Below are 22,769 nucleotides of genomic sequence, written 5' to 3' on the forward strand. Positions count from 1 at the left end.
CAGGATAACAAAAGGCAGACTTATATCCTTTCTTCCACGAAACAACTTCAGCTGGATTAAATTCTTTATGACATTTAATTACAGCTTGACTCAAATCAGTATAGAAAAATATTCTATTATTTTTTACAAGTAAGGGGCCCTGATTAGTTCTCGGATTCTGTACAGCAAATCTTAAAATCAACTCTCTGTCCTGGTAACGCAAACATCTGATCAAAATAGAATGTGGAGCTTGACCAGAAAGCGGCTTCCTTCTTATTGCTCAGTGGGCTCTATCCAATTCCAAACCATTCGGGAAATATGCTGTTCCCAAAACCTCAGGAATCCACTTCTGGAAAAAGTGAACCGGGTCTGGACCTTCAAAATCTTCTGGAAGACAAACAATTTTAAGATTATTTCTCCGACTCTGATTTTCCAAAGCATCAATCTTCTTCAATAAATCCCTTTTCTGTATTTCCCAGCCTGTAAACGAATCCTCCATCTGCCCCATCCTTTCTTTACATTGGTCCACATCATCTTTACAATCAATAAATTCTTCTTCAATCTTCTTAAATTTATCCTGAACCTTATCCACTGCTTTCAAACATTTTGCCAGGTCCATTTTAATAGATATTTCCCTCTTTATATCAGCAAACTGTTCCTTCATAACTGAAAATCCTTGACTCATTTGAACAGCCAAGTTCTCCATTTGTTTAGACAGATTAATAGATAAAGTTGGTTATGAATGGTGAGGATCAGACTTAAACTTTAAAGTCTGCCACACCATGGGCCTATCCTGATATCTATATTCTCCTCTTCCATAAGTTGTTCCTCCTCTTCTTCCAGTCCAACGATGTCCACCTCTTCTTCCTCCATCAACACGGAGGTTGCCTTGACCTGACTTCAGGTATGGACTCCCCTTCCCATCAGTCCAGGATCACTGGACCGAGGGAGGTCGGGTCACCTTGCAGCCTGGACCATATCGGGTGTAACGCGCATGCGGGAATATTTGCGCAAGCGCAGTTATTCGTCTTGATCGGGAGGAGGTTGATGTTGGACACCGATGCCATCTTTCACAGCAATGAGTGAAGTTGCCACCAGTGTAGTATGCACCTTACCAAAGGACTGGCGTTGCAGACTAGGCTTAGAAGAAATTGAGTCCAGAGGCTCCACTTGCAAGGTAGACCAAGATTCTTCAGTCATTGTTAACTGATTAATAGCTGTTTTCTTTGCTGGTTGAGCTTTAGTTTTCCTCATAACTTCTTGTAGAGTACTTCAACAGTATAATATTTTTAAAACTTTAAAATGGGTTTTGAATAGTTCTGCCAGGGGGAAGGGTCTTCCCACACCATCACGCCACCCACCACCACCCCCCCCCCCCACATCTGCCATGTTCATCCAACTTTTCCAGCTGGTCAAGGTGCCTCTAAAACCTTTCAAAGTCTTTTTCGCTGTTCATAACGCCTCCAAATGTTGTGTCATCTGCAAACCTGCTGATCTAATTTACCACATTATCATCCAAATCGTTGATATTGATGACAAACAACCATGGTCCCAGCACCGATATTTGAGACACACCACTAGTCACAGGCTTCCAGTCTTGGAAGTAATCATCCGCTACCAACCTCTGGCTCTCCCATCTATCCAATGTTGAATACAGTTTATTATCTCACTGTGAAACTCAGCATCGTAATATTCCTTATTAACCTTCCATGTGGAACCTTGTCATATGCTTTACCAAAGTACACGCAAGAACATCTATATATTGTCCTTCATCAAATCACCTAGCAAGCTCCTCAGACCTCTGCATAAGATTGGTAAAACATGACTTTCCACACTCAGAACAATGTTGACATTCCCTCAACAATCCCTGGCTCTCCAAATTTTGTATGTCCATACTCTTTGAGCAGTTGCCAATAATTTATGAAGTCAAGCTCACAGGACTACAATTTCCATGGTTGCCTTTGGAGCTTTCTTTTAAATGGGTCAATATAAGTACACCTATGGCTCGGAATGTGGTGAATCTGGAATCTACTGTTCATTGAAGTGGTGTATTCGACCTCAGTAAATATATTTAAGGCAAAGTTAGGTAGATGTTTACATAGTAAGGGAATTAGGGGATATGGAGAAAGGTAGGTCTGTGGAGATGAGACTATCAACAGAACAGGTTGAATAGGGTGCAGCCATGATGACATCAATTAGATTGAAAGAGTGCAGGGGAGATTTGTGCGCATATTTACGGGGTTTGAGGAGATGAGTTAGAGGGAACAGACTTTATTTCCTTGAGCATAAAATGATGAAGGCAGAGTTATATCAAATTATGAAAGTAATAGGTGAAGTCAATGCCATGAGGATCTTTCCATTGACATTGGGTGAGATCAGAACTGGAGAAAATGTGGAATATTTCGCGGGAACATAAAAGAGAAATTCTTCTTGCAGAGACAACGACATTGCATCAATTTAAAACATAGATGCGAAAAAGTTTCTCAGTCAGAGAGTTGTGAGTCTGTGGAACTTGTTGCCACAATGGTTGCCACCATTGAGTATATTTGAGGCAGAGTTTGATATAGGGCATCAATTGTGACAGTGAAAAACCGGAGAGTGGGCTGAATATGTGGATTTATTAGTTCATGATTAGAATGGAAGTTCAGAATCGACAAGCCTACTTCTGCTCCTATATATTGTGATCTTGTAGCCATTGAATGAGCTCTCAGCTGATGTCTTGAATGAAGGATTGATTTCCACATTGAGGAAACATTTGGATTCGATGGAGAAATTGAAGGTCTATTGTCTGGATGTAGTTCAATGGGATTGGCAGAATAATAGTTCGGAGCAAACAACGCTGGCCAAATGGCTGATTCTCCATTAACTTTAAAAAGGCCTTTGACAAGGTCCCACATGGAAGGTTAGTCAAGAATGTTCAGATACCAGGTAAATACGTCATGGTAAAGTACGAAACTAGATTCGACAATAGCTGGACGGGATAAGCCAGTGAGTAGTGGTAGATGATGCTTCTCAGACTGGAGGCCTGTGACTAGTGGGCATCAGGGATCGATGCTTGTTTATCATCTGCATGACCATGTGGTAAATTGCATCAGCAAATTTGCAGATGACACTAAGATCACAGCCGCGGTGGACAGCGAGTAAGTTTTTCAAAGCATGCAGAGAGATCTGGACCAACTGGAAAATGGGCTGTAAAATATAATGCAGTCAAATCTGAGGTGTGGCATTTTGAAAGTACACAACAAGAAAGGACATAAACAGTAAAGAGTTGGGCACTGAGGAATGTGTTAGCACAGAGGGATCTTGGAATACAATACCTAATTCCCTGACAGTGGTGTCACAGATGGCGTGGGTTGTGAAGAGAGATTTTGGCATATTGGCCTTCATAAATCAAAATATAGAATATAGCATTTGGGATGCTATGGTAAAGTTGCATACACATTGAAGAATCTAAATTAGTGTGATTTTTGGACATCTAACTCTAGTAAAAATATTGTAAGAGATAAGTAAAACTGATATAAAAATATGAAGATGAGGAAACTAGAATAGATATATGTGTAATAAATAAAGCCAGTATGAATAAGATAAGGATAGATAATAGATAATAGAATGTAGGAAGTAAAGTTAGCCTTAGACAGAATTAGCAAGTTCTGCATATTAAGAAGGTTGTAGCCCTGAAGGTGTGAATTAGAACAAAGGCAGGTTTGTGAATAAGGACAATGACATGATTGGACACCGACAGGATACCCCCTGGTCCTCCATGTTCACAGAAACAGCACATAGGCAGACAGGATTGCCTAATGCCAAACTCATCCAGGAGGCAGAAGAATGTAAGGGGGAGGGTACTTCTATACTGAAATCAACTGTATAAAAGTTGGGTGAGCCCCAGTGTGTGTGTGTATTCCCAGGGTAAGGGGAAGCACCCAACTTTGCATTGTTGTATAATAAATGTTCTTTGTTCTCAATTTTTGTCTCGAGCAAATTCTGTGAAGGTACTTCTGTTTCTCACAATATCAATAAGATAAAAATTATGAAGAGAAGATTTACTAGAATGTTGCCCGCTCTTTTTGTTAGAAACAGAATTACCTTTAAAGAAATTACTCGAGACAAAAATTGAGAACAAAGAACATTTATTATACAACAATGCAAAGTTGGGTCCTTCCCCTTACCCTGGGAATACACACATACACTGGGGCTCACCCAACTTTTATACAGTGAATTTCAGTATCAGAATACCCTCCCCCTTACATTCTTCTGCCCCCTGGATGGGTTTGGCATAGGCAATCCTTCCTGCCTACGTGCAGTTTCAGTGGACTTGGAGGACCAGGGGATATCCTGTCGGTGTCCTCTCATGTCATTATCCCCATTGTCCTTATTCACACCCTTGCCCTTGTCCCCATTCACACCTTTCCAACTCTCAGCGCTACAGTCCCTTCATATGCAGAGTTTGCTAATCCTGTCTAGGGTTTACTAATTAAATATGCCTAACTTGATAAATCTGTGTATGGCTTACTAATTATATATGTAGAACTTGGTACTTCTGTCTAGGGCTAGGAGACCCTTATCTCATCCAGACTATCTCAACTTCCTACATTCTATTATTCTTTACCTCTCCTTATCTTATTTATACGGTGGGCTCACTGATCCTGTCGAAAGGACTAGAAGGTTCTTATCTTACATAGGCTGACTCTGCTTCCTGCATCCTAATTTCCATGCTTAGCCTGTTCATACTGGTTTAATCCATCACTCCACATGTCTGCACTAGTTTCCCCATCTTTCATATTTTTATGTCAAGTTTCCTCATCTCTCACAATCCTCACTTCTCTTTTAGATCAGTGTCACTGATCTGTCAAATGAAACGTGCTATTGCTAAAGTTGGTCTTTCTCCCAGCGGGTCAATAAACGAATTGCAGTGTCATAAGCATCCATTTGGGAAACACACACCCCTTGGGTTGTAGAAATAGGGGTCCGCAAAATCATGAAATGAATACCAGCCTTTAGGTAGGGGAGCACCACACTGACCAGAATAGTGAGTCCTGCTGCTATCAGGGCTGTGAGTATCAGGCTCCAGTTCTCAGTAAAAAGTCGAGTCCATCCCACATCAGTCCAAGGTTGCCAAGTCTGAACATAGGCATGGGAAGATTTTTGTCGAAGTCCTGAAGCAGTGTCTTTAACCGCCCGACTGTTGTAAGCATTGTCAGTCCTGATTCTCGCACAAATGCTGCCTCCAGCAGCCAACGAGCAATAGAGAGCCAGGCGGTTTCGTTGAATCGTTGCTTGTGGCTGTAGTCTTTCTTCAGCCCCTACATTCAGGGCCATCGCCGTCCGTTCGGCGACGATCTCCAAAGCCGCCTGGAGTCTGAACAAACGATTTAAATGCCCAGCAGCTTTAGTATTCTGGAGCTGTTTACTTCGTTGATAATTGGAACTCCCCTTACAGTGGTGGCATTTAACAGTTGGACTGGCTGTGTAACCTAAAGGATGCTTTAGAATAGCACAGGTTGGGGAGGGGTGTTTCTTGTAACTTAATCTGTGAGTTGTAGCCTGCCTGCGAACATTAGCATATTTATCAACTCTCTCTCTCTACTACATGTACAATCCTGACAATTATCCTGTCTGCCTTTGTGTCCACATCTGCCTTGTGCTAAACCATTAAAACTGATGTTGTAAATATCTGCAGAGTCCAAAAACCCATTAAAATCATCATATTGAGAGGAGTTTTGTGCCCCTTGTCCACATTTGAAATCTACATTAACCCCTACCTCACTATGATCGTACCCTATATCTATGTCCCGTCTACATTGTAAAGTAAAATACTGGCCATCTATGCTGCCCCTATTCCAGGAGGACTTAATACATTTTGAAAAGTTCAATGATGTCCCAGAATTTGGGAGGCAATTATTGAAAAGTACAATAAAAATTAAAAACAACATTACAAGGCTTTTTCTCGGCGTAGTGTGACTTTCAAGTCAGGATGAAGGACTGCATGCCAGGTGGAGGGTGGTTCAGCAGCTCGTTTGATTAGCTGGATGTGGCTCCAACCCTTTTCTTTCGTTCGTACAGCGGTGTCTGTAATCAAAAGTACACAGTAGGGGCCATCCCAGACAGGTTTTAGTTGTTTATCTTGCCAAGCTTTAACAAATACCCAATCACCAGGTTTAATAGAATGAATTGGATACTCCAGGGGGGGAGTTTGAGCTAGTAAACCCTTCTGTTTTAATTCAAGGAGCGAAGCAGACAGTTCCTGTAAATATTTAGAGATATATTGGTCATTAGCCTCAGGGATGGGAGTATCAGTGTGGAATCCCATGTAAGGAAGACCAAACATCATCTCATATCGTGAGACAGCAAGGTCTTTACGAGGAGCTGTGCGAATCCTGATTAAAGCTAAGGGCAAGCATTTAATCCAGGAGAGGCCAGTTTCCTCATGAAGTCGAGTGAGCTGGTATTTCAAAGTCTGATTCATTCACTCAACCCGGCCCAAACTCTGGGGGTGCCATGGGGTATGGAGCTGCCAGTCAATGCCCAATCTTTTACAAACCCCCTGGAGTACCCGAGAAGTGAAGTGTGTACCACGATCCGAGTCAGTGATCTGGATCATCCCATATTGTGGAATTACAGAATCCAGCAGTACTCTGATAATGGTGCTGGCACGATCATTCGGGGTCGGGAAAGCCTCAACTCATCGTGTGAAATGATCTACCATCACCAACAGGTACTTGTAAACACCTATCTTAGGTAACTCTGTGAAGTCCACTTGTATGCGTTGGAAAGGACGTACAGCGATATCGCGACCGCCAGGCATTACCTGGCGCATGACCTTATTAATCCTCTGACAAATTGGGCACCCCTGGGTACTCTGCTTGGCTATAGTGTAAACACCTGAACAATGAAAGGAGCGAACAAAAGTGTCGACAAGTGCCTGGGCTCCCCAGTGTGTCTGTTGATGGAGCTGGTCAAACAGTTGCCGTGCCAAAGCTTTATTCAGGACTTGGTGTCCTTCGGCTGTCCACCACAACCCATCACTTGTTTGACGCATCCCCTGATCCCTCATATAAACCTCCTCCTCTTGTGAAAAGATGGGAGTCTTTTTAAGCTCCTGTGGGATGGGGAGTAACAGCTGCATGTCCACTTTCGCAGTGAGCGCTGCCTGTTTAGCAGCTGCATCTGCCTGTCTGTCACCAGTTTGATGGCCCCGTACATGGACCACAGCTATTTCCTCAGGTAAAGTCAGAGCCTCCAAGGATTGGACAATTAGGTTCTCATGCATCAATTTCTGTCCTTTTCCCGTTATCATTCCCCGTTCCTTCCAGATTTTCCCAAAGGTGTGCACTACCCCAAAAGCGTATTTTGAATCTGTATAGATTGTGCCCACCTTATTTTCCAGACCTTGGAGAACTCGACAGAGAGCATATAATTCGCAAGACTGGGCTGACCAGTGACCGGGAAGGCGACCGGCTTCAATAACTACCCCCTCATTCCCATCCACTATACTATATCCGCTATAGCGAGTGCCATCAATACAGCGGGAAGAGCCATCAATAAACCACCGTTCTCCCTCCTGTAAAGGCTCATCACTCAAATCTTCTCTGATCTTAGTCTGAAGGTCTATCACTTCCAAACATATATGCTCTAACTCATTGATTGTGTTGGGAGAGGTTGGAGAGACTAAAAAGGCTGCTGGATTATGTTCTTTACTTATAGTCAGAGTTAGATCATCCCTATCCATCAAGATCGCTTCGTATTTCAAGATTCTAGAATCTGTAAGCCACCTACCAGCACGCTGTAACAGAATATTGCGAACGGTGTGAGGAGTGTGTACTATCATTGGGGCACCAAATGTAATTTTTCACGCTTCTTCAACTAAAATAGCAGTGGCTGCGATAGCTTGAACACATTCTGGCCAACCACGACAAACAGGATCCAAAACTTTTGAGAGAAAAGCAACTGGCTGCCTGCTGCCTGCCCTTTCTTGTGTTAAAACACCGGTTGCTACACCCCCTTTTGCGTTAGTATAAAGGTCAAAAGACTTATTAAGGTTGGGTAAAGCCAACACTGGGGCACTAATAAGGCGCTGTTTCACCAAGTTAAAATTATTAATCTCTTCTTCCGTCCAAACGAGCGCTTCGCCCCCTATAATCGCGAGTTTATCGTAAAGGAATCGAACTAGATTAGAATAATCTTCTATCCAAATTCTACAGTATCCCACTAGACCAAGGAATTTCCTGAGTTCTTGGGCATTTTTAGGAGGTGGGATCTGTAGAATACCTTGTATCCTTTCGGGACTGATCTTTCTGGTTCCCTGACTTACCAAATGACCCAGGTATTTAACCTCTGGTTGTACGAATTGTAATTTGGATTCACTCACCCTGAGACCCTTCTTTTCGAGAAAATTCTAAAGTGCAATGGTATATAGTTTAGCTGATTTATACGTCCTTCCCGTAATTAATAAATCATCTACATATTGAATTAACTGACAACTCTCTTCCCGAGGAGCTTCCTCTAATATTTGTTCTAGGACCTGGCCAAATAAGTTTGGTGATTCCGTAAAGCCCTGAGGGAGTACTGTCCACCTGTATTGATTTTTACGTCCCGTAAAAGGATTCTCCCATTCAAAAGCAAACATATCTCTGCTCTCTGCTGCTAACGGCAGCTCCAGAAAGCATCCTTGAGGTCAATTACGCTAAACCATTTACTGTGGGGATCGATTTTACCCATTATTGTGTATGGATTAGGTACGACAGGGTGACGGGTGAGAATAATTTTGTTGAGTTCCCTCAAATCCTGTACTAGTCTATAGGTACCGTCTGGTTTTTGGACGGGTAAGATTGGGGTATTAAAAGGTGACATACAAGGTTTTAGAATGCCATCTTTCACCAATTGGTCAATTACTGGCTGCAGCCCCTTTCGGCCAGCCATTGGAATGGGATACTGCTTTCGCCTAATAATCTGCTCAGAATCTTTTAAGGTAACTCGTAGGGGAGGGATATCTATCACTCCTCTATTGCCTCTTCCTGCCCATACTCCCGGATTTATGAGTTCCCGATCCTCCTCACTTAATACATATAGTTGAACCCCAATACCTGATTCTTGTGGTCTGGTGCCGATAGCCAATTGATCTTGTAAATCCCGTCCCAGCAAACAAACTCCCGCTTGGGGAACTAATAAGAGATCCTCCGTTATAACCTTTTCTCCCATCTGTATTCTAACATCTCTTAATACAGGGACCGGGAAATCTCTTCCTCCTACTCCCAAAACTATCACTGTCCCTTCTATCCTAATACCCTTGGGTTGATGTAAAATACTAGACCGGGCTGCCCCGGAATCAACTAAAAACACCTGCTTGTCTCCGTGGGGTCCTATACTTAAATTTACTAATGGTTCTCCATGCAGCCCCACAGTGTGTATTGACTGAGAACCGTGAATCCCCTATTCATAGTCTGTTTCCATCAGGGCATACGATCGCGTCTCCCTGGCTCGCATGGGGCACTCTCTCTTGAAGTGTCCCTCCTTGTTACAATAGTAGCAGACCATTGTTCCCACTTCCCAATTCCTAGTTGGGTCTCCCCGGGGTCCCGGGAATGGTTGGCGTCCCCGGAATCCTCCTCTACTCCTTCCTCTACTCTGGACCCTATTTCCCCACCCCTGGCTCTCCTCCCAATGCCCAGGAGCTGGCACAAAGTCCCTACCTTTTCCTGGCTGTCCCTCTACAGCTCCCTTAAATGCCTGCATTAAAATCTTAGCCTTTCCCTTCTGCTTATCCTCAGATCTCTGTACAAAGGCTTTTTGCGCAATTTGTAAAAGCTGGGTTATTCCCTGCTCATGCCAATTCTCAGTTTTCTGTAATTTCCTCCTTATGTCTGGGGCTGAATTTGTAATGAAACTCGTTAATACTAATTATTCCCCTGCTGGGGATTCTATATCCAGACCCCCATATTGCTGTATAGCCGTACGCAATCTATTCAAAAATGCCGAGGGGGTCTCCTCGGGTCCCTGAGGAACTTCGAATGCATTTTTAAAGTTCTGTCCCTTTGGAACAGATTCCCTGATTCCTTTAATCAGATTAGCCCTATACTCTTCCATTAATACCCGACCATCATTGGTATTTTTATCCCAATTAGGTCTAGCTTCTCTGGGTACCGCATCTGGTCCCCCTTGGTGATCCCGATCCCAGACTCTAATCCCTGCCTGGCGAATCATTCCACACTCATCCAGGGTAAACAGAGTCTTAAATATAGCCGTTAATTCATCCCATGTATATATATTCGTTCCCAACAACTGATCCAATTGTTCAGTGCATCCCTGGGGATCCTCTATCAGGGAAATCATTTCCCTCTTAAAATTACGCACCTCCGTATTGGTCAAGGGCACATTTACAAAACCGAGATCCCCTCCCACGGGAACCTCCCATAGGGGTCTCATCCAGCTAACTTCTAGCTTATTATTTCTGAAATCCTGCTCTTCAGAAATTGACTCACAGTATCCTGCCTTTTCTTCCAGTAGGTCCTCACTCGGCTCAAAGCTAACCTTGCCTCGTAGGCAATCTAATACTTTGTGAACGGGTTAACATGCCACCCCTATTCTCTTCTCCTTTCGTGAGTTGTGGGGGAGGAGGGGAAGGTGCAGAAGGGTAGGGCACAGGGGGGGGGGAGAGATAAGAGCTGGTAAGGGAGGGGCATAGGGTGGAGGAAGGGAATGTAACACATCCCATCCTTGCGTCTCGGGTACAAGGGGTTCCTCATCCCTCTTATCCTCACTTCTCTTTTCGTTCAGGACCAGTTGGTCAACCGATCCCCTGAGCCAGCAGGCGGCATATTCCCTGCTTTCAATGTTATCCCTTTGATTCTTATATAGCCAGATGTTCAGTTCCTGACACATCCAGTCATCCTCAGATCCGAACCTCGGCCAATATACCGAGCTCCCTTTAATAGGGCTTTTAACCCATTCCAGACAACAGTACTTAATCATGATAAGTTTGTCTTTTCCCCGGGTTCTCCCCGAACCCCAGTCAGATAACATTACTCCTAATGGACTCTGTTTAGTTATCTGATCATCCAATCCTTCACTAGGACTCTCTCTCTTACTACCCATACCTCCCATACTGACAGGTATAAAAAATTTCACTTACCAGGTCCAGTAGCTACTCTTATCGCGCTTCCTTAGCGTTCTCCCGTCGTTTGTTCTCAATGCCTCTTCTCGGATATCACTCGCTTCTTCCACTGACCAGCTACCCGTCGTCTGTGAGTCCAGCTGAATCAGTTGGGGTGCACCTACGCTCGTCATCGGGCACTCTGTCAGTGGAGGGAGTGTGATCCCGGACGAGTCCCCATTTGTTAGAAACAGAATTACCTTTAAAGAAATTGCTCGAGACAAAAAATTGAGAACAAAGAACATTTATTATACAACAATGCAAAGTTGGATGCTTCCCCTTACCCTGGGAATACACACATACACTGGGGCTCACCCAACTTTTATACAGTGAATTTCAGTATCAGAATACCCTCCCCCTTACATTCTTCTGCCCCCTGGATGGGTTTGGCATAGGCAATCCTTCCTGCCTATGTGCAGTTTCAGTGGACTTGGAACACCAGGGGGTATCCTGTCAGTGTCCTCTCATGTCATTATCCCCATTGTCCTTCTTCACAACCTTGCCCTTGTCCCCATTCACACCTTTCCGACTCTCAGAGCTACAGTCCCTTCATATGCAGAGTTCGCTAATCCTGTCTAGGGTTTACTAATTAAATATGCCTAACTTGATAAATCTGTGTATGGCTTACTAATTATATATGTAGAACTTGGTACTTCTGTCTAGGGCTAGGAGACCCTTATCTCATCCAGACTATCTCAACTTCCTACATTCTATTATTCTTTACCTCTCCTTATCTTATTCATATGGTGGGCTCACTGATCCTGTCGAAAAGACTAGAAGATTCTTATCTTAGAGGCTGACTCTGCTCCCTGCATTCTAATTTCCATGCTTAGCCTGTTCATACTGGTTTAATCCATCACTCCACATGTCTGCACTAGTTTCCCCATCTTTCATATTTTTATGTCATTTCCTCATCTCTCACACTTTTGGAACTGAATTACAGGGAAAGATTAAACAGGAAATGACTAACTTCACTGCACTGCAAAAGGATGAGGGAACATTTGATAGATATATTTAAAATTATGAGGGGAATAGACAGAGTAAATTAAAAAAAAGCTTTTTCCACTGATGGTTGGTGAGATGAGGCTTCTCCACCAAGAATGCGCCTACAGAAGTGGATTCAGACCAGTGGAATGGTCATTCAGGTGGCAGCGCTCAAAGCACAGCACTGGCCATCTGAAAGGGGCAGCTTCGCAGGTGGCGCCTCGGAACGCACTCCGGCTCCTGTCCCTTTGGGCTGTCAGGGTTGGGACGGCTGGCTATCAGAACTGGGGCAGCCGGTGCGGGCTGTCAGAGCTGGGGCAGCTGGCGTGAGCTGTCAGAGCTGGGGCAGCCGGTGTGAGATGTCCCCACACTGATCCCACTGCCCCTTGCTCTCCCCACAGCCTTGTATCTGTCCCCATACTGTGGGGCATCCGGCGTGGGCTGTCAGAGCTGGGACAGCCTGCACCGACCACCCCACAGTATGGCGACTGATACAGGGCTGTGGGGAGAGCACGGGGCAGGAGGATCAGTGCGGGGATCGACACGGGGCTGGGGGAGAGATCGGGGAAGTGGGATCAGTATGGGGACAGCCCACACCGGCTGCCCCAGCGCTGAAAGCCCGTGCCGACTGCCCCTGCCCCGATGTCCCGCGCCGGGGGTCAGGGGCAGCGGGGAGGGGGGCTGTCAGGCACTCGTCCACTGATTGTCATCCCCTTAGCAGCCGCTTTCAGGTGGCTGCATTCAGGTCCCATGGGGAGACCTTAGTTCTCCGGTGATTATCCCTCCCGGAGGAGGGTTACAAAGTTTTCCTTGCATGCGCCTCCTGCAATTTCAAGTGGCCTCCTGACAGCCGCATATGGGCATAATATGTGGCTTTACATCAGGGGATTTTGACCACCTGAAAATGCCTATAAACCAGAGGAGCGGATTAAAAGTGAAAGGGGAAAGCGTTAGCAGGGAATATGAAAAGGAACTTGTGCCCAAAAGATGAGGTGTGGAGTGAGATGCCCACTGAAGTGGTGAATGCAGGAATCGGGTTTAAAATTTAAGAGATATGGAATACATGGAAGGTATTTCAGAAGGTTAATCCACTAGGTATATGTAGCGGGGTTGTAAACAGGATTCGAAATTTGCTTGTGGGAGAAAACAGAGAATGGTAGTGGATGGTTGCTTCTCAGACTGGAGCCCTGTGCCTCAGGGATTTGTGTTGGCACCATTCTTGTTTGTCATCTATATAAATGATCTGGATGATAACATGAGGCGTAGTGACAGTTGTGAAGATTTTCAAAGCTTGCAGAGGGATCAGGACAAACTGGGAGAATGGGACAGTAAATGCATGACAGAGTTTAATGCAGACAAGTGTGAGGTGTTGCATTTCAGAAGAGCAAATTAAGGAAGGACGTACACTGTAAATGGTCGGGCACTGAGGAGTGCGGAGGAACAAATAAACCTGGGGATAGAGGTACGTTGTTTCCTGAAGCTGGCATCGTAGGTGGACAGGGTTGTTAGGAAATATTTTGGCATCTTAGCCTTTTTAAATCAAAGTATTGAGTCTAAGAGTTGGGATGTTATGTTGAAGTTATATAAGACATTGGTGAGGCCAAATTTAAAATATTGTGTGCAGTTCTGGTCACCTAGCTATAGGAAGGATATGAATAAGATTGAAAGAGTGCAGAGAAGATTTACTAGAATATTGCCAGGACTTCAGGAACTGTGTTATAGGAAAAGGTTAAACAGTTTGGGCTCGTCCGGGATCGCACTCCCTCCACTGACAGAGTGCCCGACGACGAGAGTAGGTGCACCCCGGCTGATTCAGCTGGACTCACGGACGACGGGTGGCTGGTCAGTGGAAGAAGCGAGTGATATCCGAGAAGATATCCAGAAATAAAATAGACTGATAAATGGATTGAATGGTTTATCCCCTGGAGTGTAAAAGAATTAGGGGAGATTTGAGAGAGGTGTTTAAAATTATGAGAAGTAGACAGTAAAATGTAAATAGGTTTTGACCACTGAGGATAGGTGAGATACAAACCAGAGGACATTGGTCAATGTTGAAAGGCAAAGGGGAAAGATGAGGGAGAAAGTCTTCACACAGATAGTGGTGGGACGAGGTGGTGAATGCAAGCTCAATTTTAACATTTATGAAATTAGAGAGGTACATAGATGGGAGAGGTTTGGAGCGATATGAGATGGGTGCAGGTCAGTGGGATGAGGCGAAAAACTGGTTTGACAGATATTAGATGTGCTGGGGTGGCCTGTTTCTGTGCTCTAATTATTCTATGGTTTTATGTTCCTATCGGTCAGTTTGAGGATGACACTGAAGTGTATGTTTTGGTAGGTCACAAAGAGTGTTGCGGTTGGGCAAGTGGGCAAAGGAATTGTTGATAAATTTTAATTGAGAGCAATGTGAGATGTTGAGTATCACCTGGGTTGGGCCTCCACCCTGAATTGGTATATATCTGGTAGTGTTTTAGAGCTGAGGGATCTCAGAGTTGATGCTCCAGTTTATCAACAAGTACAGGTCGAAGAACAGGTACAGATCATGCAAGCACAAAACCAGACATAGCACACATATATAAAAATGATACATTTGCAGGACACATATTAATAACTAATTATCAGTTCATAAATAGTACAATCTCGAGTGAGAAAGTGCGAGCAGATCATTTGGTCGTTCAGTGTTCTCAGTTCCCATGGGAAGAGTTGTTCCTCAGTTTTGAGATTACAGATATTCCTGTTAGTACCTAGCAGGGGAAGCTGATAGATCATGTGTGAAGGGTGGTAGGGATCCTCAACGCTATTGTTCTCCTTGTACATTGTATCTGGAAAGTGGCATCACTGGTAGATTAGGTGGTCAAAAATGCTTTCGACACATTTGCTTTCACCAGTTCACAACACTGAGTCCAGAATTTGGAAGTTACATTGCAGTTGTGTAAAACCTTTGTCAGGCCCCCTTTGAAGAATGGTTTTCCGTTTTGGTCACCATGATGCAGGAAATATGATGACTCGCTGGACAGGGTGTGGAGAAGATGGACATGGATGTTGTAAGCATTCAGGGACCTGATCTTTCGGGAGAGGTTGAGCACTTTGGAGCATTATTCAGTGGTGTCCAAGAGGATTAGACATGTATGGGTGTGTGAGGAATAGATTGCGTGAATGCAGAGAATCACTTACTCAATGTAGGCGAATCGATCATTATGGGTCGTCGGTTTAAAGTGGGGTGACGAGGTTTAACAGAACCTGAGAGGAAACGTTCTTACATAAAATCTTGTATGTGTATGAGGCGGGCTGCTCGAAGAGGAGGTTGAAGCAATGTTTAAGAAATAAAATAGACTGATAAATGGATTGAATGGTTTAGAGCGATGTGGGCCAAACAAATACAGGTGGGACCAGTGTGTGTGGAACATTTGTTCGAAGTTCACAAGCTGGACGGAAAGGCCAGTTTTCATGCTACCTAACCCTGTTACAATATCTCCTATTATCCTCTGCTGCTCTCCACCCCATCTCTCACTTCACCTTCCCATTTGGACATCTGCCTGATGCCTGGACACCTGAAGAAGAGCCGAGGTCCGAAATGTCGCTTGTCTGTTCTTTCCATGGATGCTACGTGTCCTGAAGAGTTCCCCCAGCATGTCTGCGTTATGCCAAAAAGCAGCATCCACTCTTTCATTTTTGTTAATTTTTACGGCTGTTGGCACCTGTGTATGTTCTGAACTCCACGTCACAAAGTGCATATACATAACCATTTTCTTCTAAAACCTGACGTCGGTTGGTCTTGATATTTGTTATTTCTTGAGATGCATTGTCATTTGGGGCTCATTGCTCAGAATCTGACAGAACACCCCTTCCTGAAGGTCCTGTGACACTGGAATTAAACAGGAAAATATGTAGATGCTGGGTCAGACAGGTCAGTCAGCATTGATCAGAAGGAAAGGGTAAACAAAGTTTTGGGCCTATGTGATAGTACAGATTCTATCACCAATGTGTATATGTACAGATTGTAGTGTAGGTCCGTGAACTACTCTTTGCAGACGATGCCGCTTTAGTTGCCCATTCAGAGCCAGCTCTTCAGCGCTTGACGTCCTGCTTTGCGGAAACTGCCAAAATGTTTGGCCTGGAAGTCAGCCTGAAGAAAACTGAGGTCCTCCATCAGCCAGCTCCCCACCATGACTACCAGCCCCCCCACATCTCCATCGGGCACACAAAACTCAAAACGGTCAACCAGTTTACCTATCTCGGCTGCACCATTTCATCAGATGCAAGGATCGACAATGAGATAGACAACAGACTCGCCAAGGCAAATAGCGCCTTTGGAAGACTACACAAAAGAGTCTGGAAAAACAACCAACTGAAAAACCTCACAAAGATAAGCGTATACAGAGCCGTTATCATACCCACACTCCTGTTCGGCTCCGAATCATGGGTCCTCTACCGGCACCACCTACGGCTCCTACAACGCTTCCACCAGCGTTGTCTCCGCTCCATCCTCAACATCCATTGGAGCGCTTTCATCCCTAACGTCGAAGTACTCGAGATGGCAGAGGTCGACAGCATCGAGTCCACGCTGCTGAAGATCCAGCTGCGCTGGATGGGTCACGTCTCCAGAATGGAGGACCATCGCCTTCCCAAGATCGTGTTATATGGCGAGCTCTCCACTGGCCACCGTGACAGAGGTGCACCAAAGAAAAGGTACAAGGACTGCCTAAAGAAATCTCTTGGTGCCTGCCACATTGACCACCGCCAGTGGGCTGATAACCGTGCATCTTGGCGCCTCACAGTTTGGCGGGCAGCAACCTCCTTTGAAGAAGACCGCAGAGCCCACCTCACTGACAAAAGGCAAAGGAGGAAAAACCCAACACCCAACCCCAACCAACCAATTTTCCCCTGCAACCGCTGCAACTGTGTCTGCCTGTCCCGCATCGGACTTGTCAGCCACAAACGAGCCTGCAGCTGACGTGGACTTTTTACCCCCTCCATAAATCTTCGTCCGCGAAGCCAAGCCAAAGAAGTGTAGGATGACTGTGATTGGCTGAGAGCTTAGCCACGCCTACTGCCAGGTCTTAAAGGGTTGCTCCTAGCCAGACCAGGTCATTCTGGACTGGTCGACCTTCATGTGATACGGTCCAGATTTCTAGTTAATAAAAGCCTTTGATTTTTTCGATGTGCACTACAGCCTTTGCCCCACTTCAGATATAAGATTAAATCAGCCAGGTATCTGAAATTAAAAGGTTGAGGAGAAGGGAGAAGAGAGGAGAAGGGACAGGGAGAGGTGCACAGGCTAACAGTTCAGAGGTGTTGTTACTCCAATTTCCTGGTACTTCCAATATGACCTCCTCCAAATCGGTAAGGCTGATCACAGACTGGAAGAGCGTTTCCTCTGACACCTCAATACGTCCATTGCTACATTAAAGATATCCCAGTGGCCAAGCGTTTTCATTCTGCACACTAAATCCATGCCTACATGATAATCCAAGGCCCCATGCACTGCCAGACCGAGTGTTGTGTGTGATTCATGTGGAGTTCAGAAAGAAACGAGTCAAGACACAGGGAATAGATAACTAAAGGATTTATTACCACAGAAACAAACAGGGTGGCTACCCCAGCAACAGAGTGGCCAAGCAGGAGTAATTAATAGCACAAAAGCAAAGTAATTAGCAATTTACAAGCCGTTGGAACCTAAATCCAGCAGCAGTCAGAAGCAGTTCCAGGAGAGAGGAGGGTGGAATCACCTCTGGCTTCCTACCCGGAATACGCCCAGCGTATATGCACTCCCGTACCCCTGAGAGTTGGGAGAGCAGCTACAATACCGGCTGTGTCTTAAGAGGTTGCTTTCCGCTACCTGCCTCCACATGGAAAAGAGGGAGTGAAACAGGGAGCATGCAGTGTATAACTTCCCTTGCTCAGCAGGGGCTGTGACGTACGGGGCTGGTCAATGGGAGTACCTGCTCTGGCTGGTGGGCTCACACCTAATTGGCATGCTGGAGAGGTTGGGCGGTCCCTCGATGTTGATGGACAACTGGATGTGGCTTCAGGCATCGCAGGAAATGATTACCGAGTATGTAACACCAAGGCTTCCCATAAATTGGCGGGACAACAGATTACATTCCGTCTGGCACTCAAGCACACGACATTAACACTGACCTCTCCAATTTCCGTTAACCTCCACCTTTGAATCTCTGTTTCGCTCCCTTTCTTTTTACTTACCCCAACTTACACTCTCTTCCTTGCGTCACCATTTGCTCCCCATCAAATAGTCACCCTTGACCCCATCGTTGTTCAACTTTAATTAATTCTGGCTTCTCACTTGTATCTACCTATGACATCTTATTGTAGTCTCGCCTCATCCCACTGTCTCTTCCAACCTCTTCCATCTCCACCACCTCAACCTTTTTAATTTAGGCGCCTGCCTATTTTTACCCATACCTTGCTGAAGTGCTCAGGTCCCTCGTAATCCCTGTAGATGCTACGGGAACTGCTTAAATTTTCCAGCACTTGTGTGTATTGCTTCAGGGAGAAATGGGGCAGGGAAAAGAAACATGGCAATGCCTAAGGCATTTTTAAGAAGGCACCTTAAGAGGCAAGGTTTTGAAGATCATAGTTCAACTTTCAGTGTAAACTGGCATAATCGTAAGCCAGAGATTGAGGGCCCAGGGGCCACTGCGTTGTGTTAGTCCATGGTACAACAAGCAGGCACCTTAAGAGGCAAGGTTTTGAAGACCATAGTTCAACTTTCAGTGTAAACTGGCATAATCGTGAGCCAGAGGTTGAGGGCCCAGGGGCCACTGCATTGTGTTAGTCCATGGTACAACAAGCAGGCACCTTAAGAGGCAAGGTTTTGAAGACCATGGTTCAACTTTCAGTGTAAACTGGCATAATTGTAAGCCAGAGGTTGAGGGCCCAGGGGCCACTGCGTTGTGTTAGTCCATGGTACAACAAGCAGGCACCTTAAGAGGCAAGGTTTTGAAGACCATAGTTCAACTTTCAGTGTAAACTGGCATAATCGTAAGCCAGAGATTGAGGGCCCAGGGGCCACTGCGTTGTGTTAGTCCATGGTACAACAAGCAGGCACCTTAAGAGGCAAGGTTTTGAAGACCATGGTTCAACTTTCAGTGTAAACTGGCATAATCGTAAGCCAGAGGTTGAGGGCCCAGGGGCCACTGCATTGTGTTAGTCCATGGTACAACAAGCAGGCACCTTAAGAGGCAAGGTTGAGGAGATGTTGTGGGTTCAGCATAGTTCGTTGGTTGGATGCACCTGAAGGGACTGCGATCTCCACTCTTTCAATGTTGTGTAAAAGAAAGTGGTCAACCTTCTTCCTCCTGAAGACTACAACAACCTCCATTGTCATATCCACATGGAAACTCAGGTGGGCTGCTCTTCATGATTTGGCCAATCTCCAAACCTCTTCTCTCGAATGAACGAACAGCCAGCAGCCTCAGAGATTAATCCACCGGGAACCGGCAGGTAATTTCCCCCAGAGGGTCAAGAATTGTTGGAATTCCTCAAACAAAATAAATGTAACCCAGTAACAGGGATAACATCCAAACTCCATACTGAGTGCATCAGATCTTCACATTTGAACTACAGAGACTAAAACTATGCTCTGGTTATTTCCCTAGAAATGGAGTGAAAGGGGATGTTGTTAATTGTAATTATGGATTGCATGACTCATGTTAATTCATGTTATTATGCAAATATCAGACATCGAAAGCTTTCCCAATGTCTGACAAAAGAAGTATCAGGTTCACCTTCACTTTTTTTATATGAAATCTACATTTCCCGTTTGTTTTCCATTACCATGTGCAAAAGTGGAAAGAAACTAAATTGGCCAAAAGGCATTTTTCCATGCTGTTGTGTTCTACAGTTTTAAGAAAAGTTCTTTGGTTCACAGTCCAATCTCACTTCTCATTCTTCCAAGTTCACTGGTTGCAAGCAATTCTTATACTGTGCACAGAATTTAACATGTATAAAGTTCACCAGGCTTTGGTGCTCAAAAGGTAAATGTTTACCGCTCAGGAAGGTTCTCGTAGGTTTGCAGAGAGAGATTTGTTGTTCCAGGAATTCCCCAACTGAGGTACCACCATTAGTCACCTCAAGGTCTCCCTGATGAAACTTGCCCCATCAGGGTTCTCCAGATGATAACCTCCTTCTTTCAAGCTATTACAAAGTTCCTTTCTGTTCCACTTATTACAAGAGAAATATCAGACAGATAACACTTCCAGCCATCTGCCGCTCTGGAGCTTTCTGTTTCAATTCCAACCAGCTTCCTGCTTGCTTCAGCTGTGACTGTTCAGTCTCTCTTTTTCTCTCTCTCTCTCTCTCTCTCTCAGTTCATCTTCCCATGTGACTCTCTCAGTTGCCACAAAACCCCCACCTTCTCAAGCGAACATTAGGAGTTATCCTTCTGCTCCCATCTGTTGAATTAGGTAAACAAACTTCTCAGGAGTGAGCTTTCTGTGCACTTTGCAGAAAGGTCAGAAGCATTGTAAAAATGTTCAACACAGACGACCTGTCTCTAGTCAATTCATTTAATGACATTATTTCAATTAGCAGCTACTTGTGAAATGTGCATAGCATTCTCCATATTTTCTGTATAATGTTATTGAATATGAATTCTTCAGTATTTCAAATAAGATCTGTTTTAAAATGTGTGTATGTGTGTAACCTACTCTAATTTTACCAATTATCTCCCAAATATATATTCCATTACACTCTATACTCTTTGAACTCACTGGCTCTATTTCTCAGAAACTACTTATGGAAATGTCACATAACTGAATGGGTTGGATTAAATTGGTTGGACTTAACTGAATTGATTGCACTTATTTTAATTCTAGATTGTCACATGCACTGCCATACAGTGATAAATCCTGTTTACATGCTATGCAGACAGGTCAACATCTACTTAGTACATTGGATAGCGCTGAAATAAGCATATGATTTTACAATCATATGAAAGGGCAGAACATCATGTTACTAGAAACAAAAGACTACAAATTAATAGTGAGTAGAAAAATTTCTATGAACAGTGTCAGGGTTGGTTGGTGGTTATTAATTGCGATTTTACACTATCCCTTGTGTAAATGCATTATTTTCTTCTCTGTAGAAAGTACGTTAAATCCCATCGAGAACTGGAGTCCCACGACAGAGACACCAGGTAAACATTCATTATTGATTATATCCATGTTACGTGCTCATTTTCCTTTCCTTCGAGAAATGTAAAATGTGCTTTTATAATTGTCATGTTGGATGCTTGTATCGGAAAAGATAATAACATGGATAGAAAATGGGTTGATTGGCAGGCGGCAGAGAGTGGGGATTTTTTTTCTGCTTGGCTGACCGTGATCAGTGGTGTGTCCACTGGGATTGGCGAAGTGAACGCTTCTACTCCTTTGTGTGTCCGTGATTTGGATGACAGAATTTACAGATTTGTGACCAAGATTTCCAATGATACAGAGATCAGACAAGAGGAGGCAGCATTGAGGAAACACTGGGTCTGCTGCAGGACTTAGATAGGTCAGAATATTGGACAAGCAAGTGGGAGATAGATTATTGTGCACAGAAGTGAATGAGCATGCACTTGGACAGAATAAAAGGTACATCTTATTTTCTAAGCGGGTAATAATTTCAATAAAGTAGCAATGAGAGCAATGTTGTTGCAATGTCAGTGACCCGGGTTCAAATCTGGATCAGCAGTGAGGTATTTATACATTTTCCACATGTCTGCGTGGATTTCCTGCAGGTGAGCCACGTTCGTCCCACCCTTCAATAACGTACAGCGGTTGTAAGTTCATTAAGTGTAATTGGGCACCCAAAAGGACCAGTAATGTTGTCATACTGGCAATAACCACACCACCAGTGCAGTATCTTTGGCTTGGCTTCGCGGACGAAGATTTATGGAGGGGTAATGTCCACGTCAGCTGCAGGCTCGTTTGTGGCTGGCAAGTCGATGTGGGACAGGCAGACACGTGTGCAGTATTAGTTTGGCTTGGCTTCGCGGACGAAGATTTATGGAGGGGGTAAAAAGTCCACGTCAGCTGCAGGCTCGTTTGTGGCTGACAAGTCCGATGCGGGACAGGCAGACACGGTTGCAGCGGTTGCAGGGGAAAATTGGTTGGTTGGGGTTGGGTGTTGGGTTTTTCCTCCTTTGCCTTTTGTCAGTGAGGTGGGCTCTGCGGTCTTCTTCAAAGGAGGTTGCTGCCCGCCAAACTGTGAGGCACCAAGATGCACGGTTTGAGGCGTTATCAGCCCACTGGCGGTGGTCAATGTGGCAGGCACCAAGAGATTTCTTTAGGCAGTCCTTGTACCTTTTCTTTGGTGCACCTCTGTCACGGTGGCCAGTGGAGAGCTCGCCATATAACACGATCTTGGGAAGGCGATGGTCCTCCATTCTGGAGACGTGACCCATCCAGCGCAGCTGGATCTTCAGCAGCGTGGACTCGATGCTGTCGACCTCTGCCATCTCGAGTACTTCGACGTTAGGGATGAAAGCGCTCCAATGGATGTTGAGGATGGAGCGGAGACAACGCTGGTGGAAGCGTTGTAGGAGCCGTAGGTGGTGCCGGTAGAGGACCCATGATTCGGAGCCGAACAGGAGTGTGGGTATGACAACGGCTCTGTATACGCTTATCTTTGTGAGGTTTTTCAGTTGGTTGTT

General features: G+C 44.8%; 1 protein-coding gene across 1 annotated transcript in view; it reads left to right on the forward strand.

The window, feature by feature from the left end:
• LOC138756561 (uncharacterized) overlaps positions 1–22,769 on the forward strand; it is a 123,640-nt gene that overhangs the window by 35,504 nt on the left and 65,367 nt on the right. The window contains exon 2 of the mRNA XM_069922999.1: positions 21,219–21,269. Coding sequence (XP_069779100.1) covers positions 21,219–21,269 — 51 coding nt within the window. The remainder of the gene's footprint in view (positions 1–21,218; positions 21,270–22,769) is intronic.

The sequence above is a fragment of the Narcine bancroftii genome, chromosome 3, assembly GCF_036971445.1.
Source record: "Narcine bancroftii isolate sNarBan1 chromosome 3, sNarBan1.hap1, whole genome shotgun sequence".
Lineage (NCBI taxonomy): Eukaryota > Metazoa > Chordata > Chondrichthyes > Torpediniformes > Narcinidae > Narcine > Narcine bancroftii.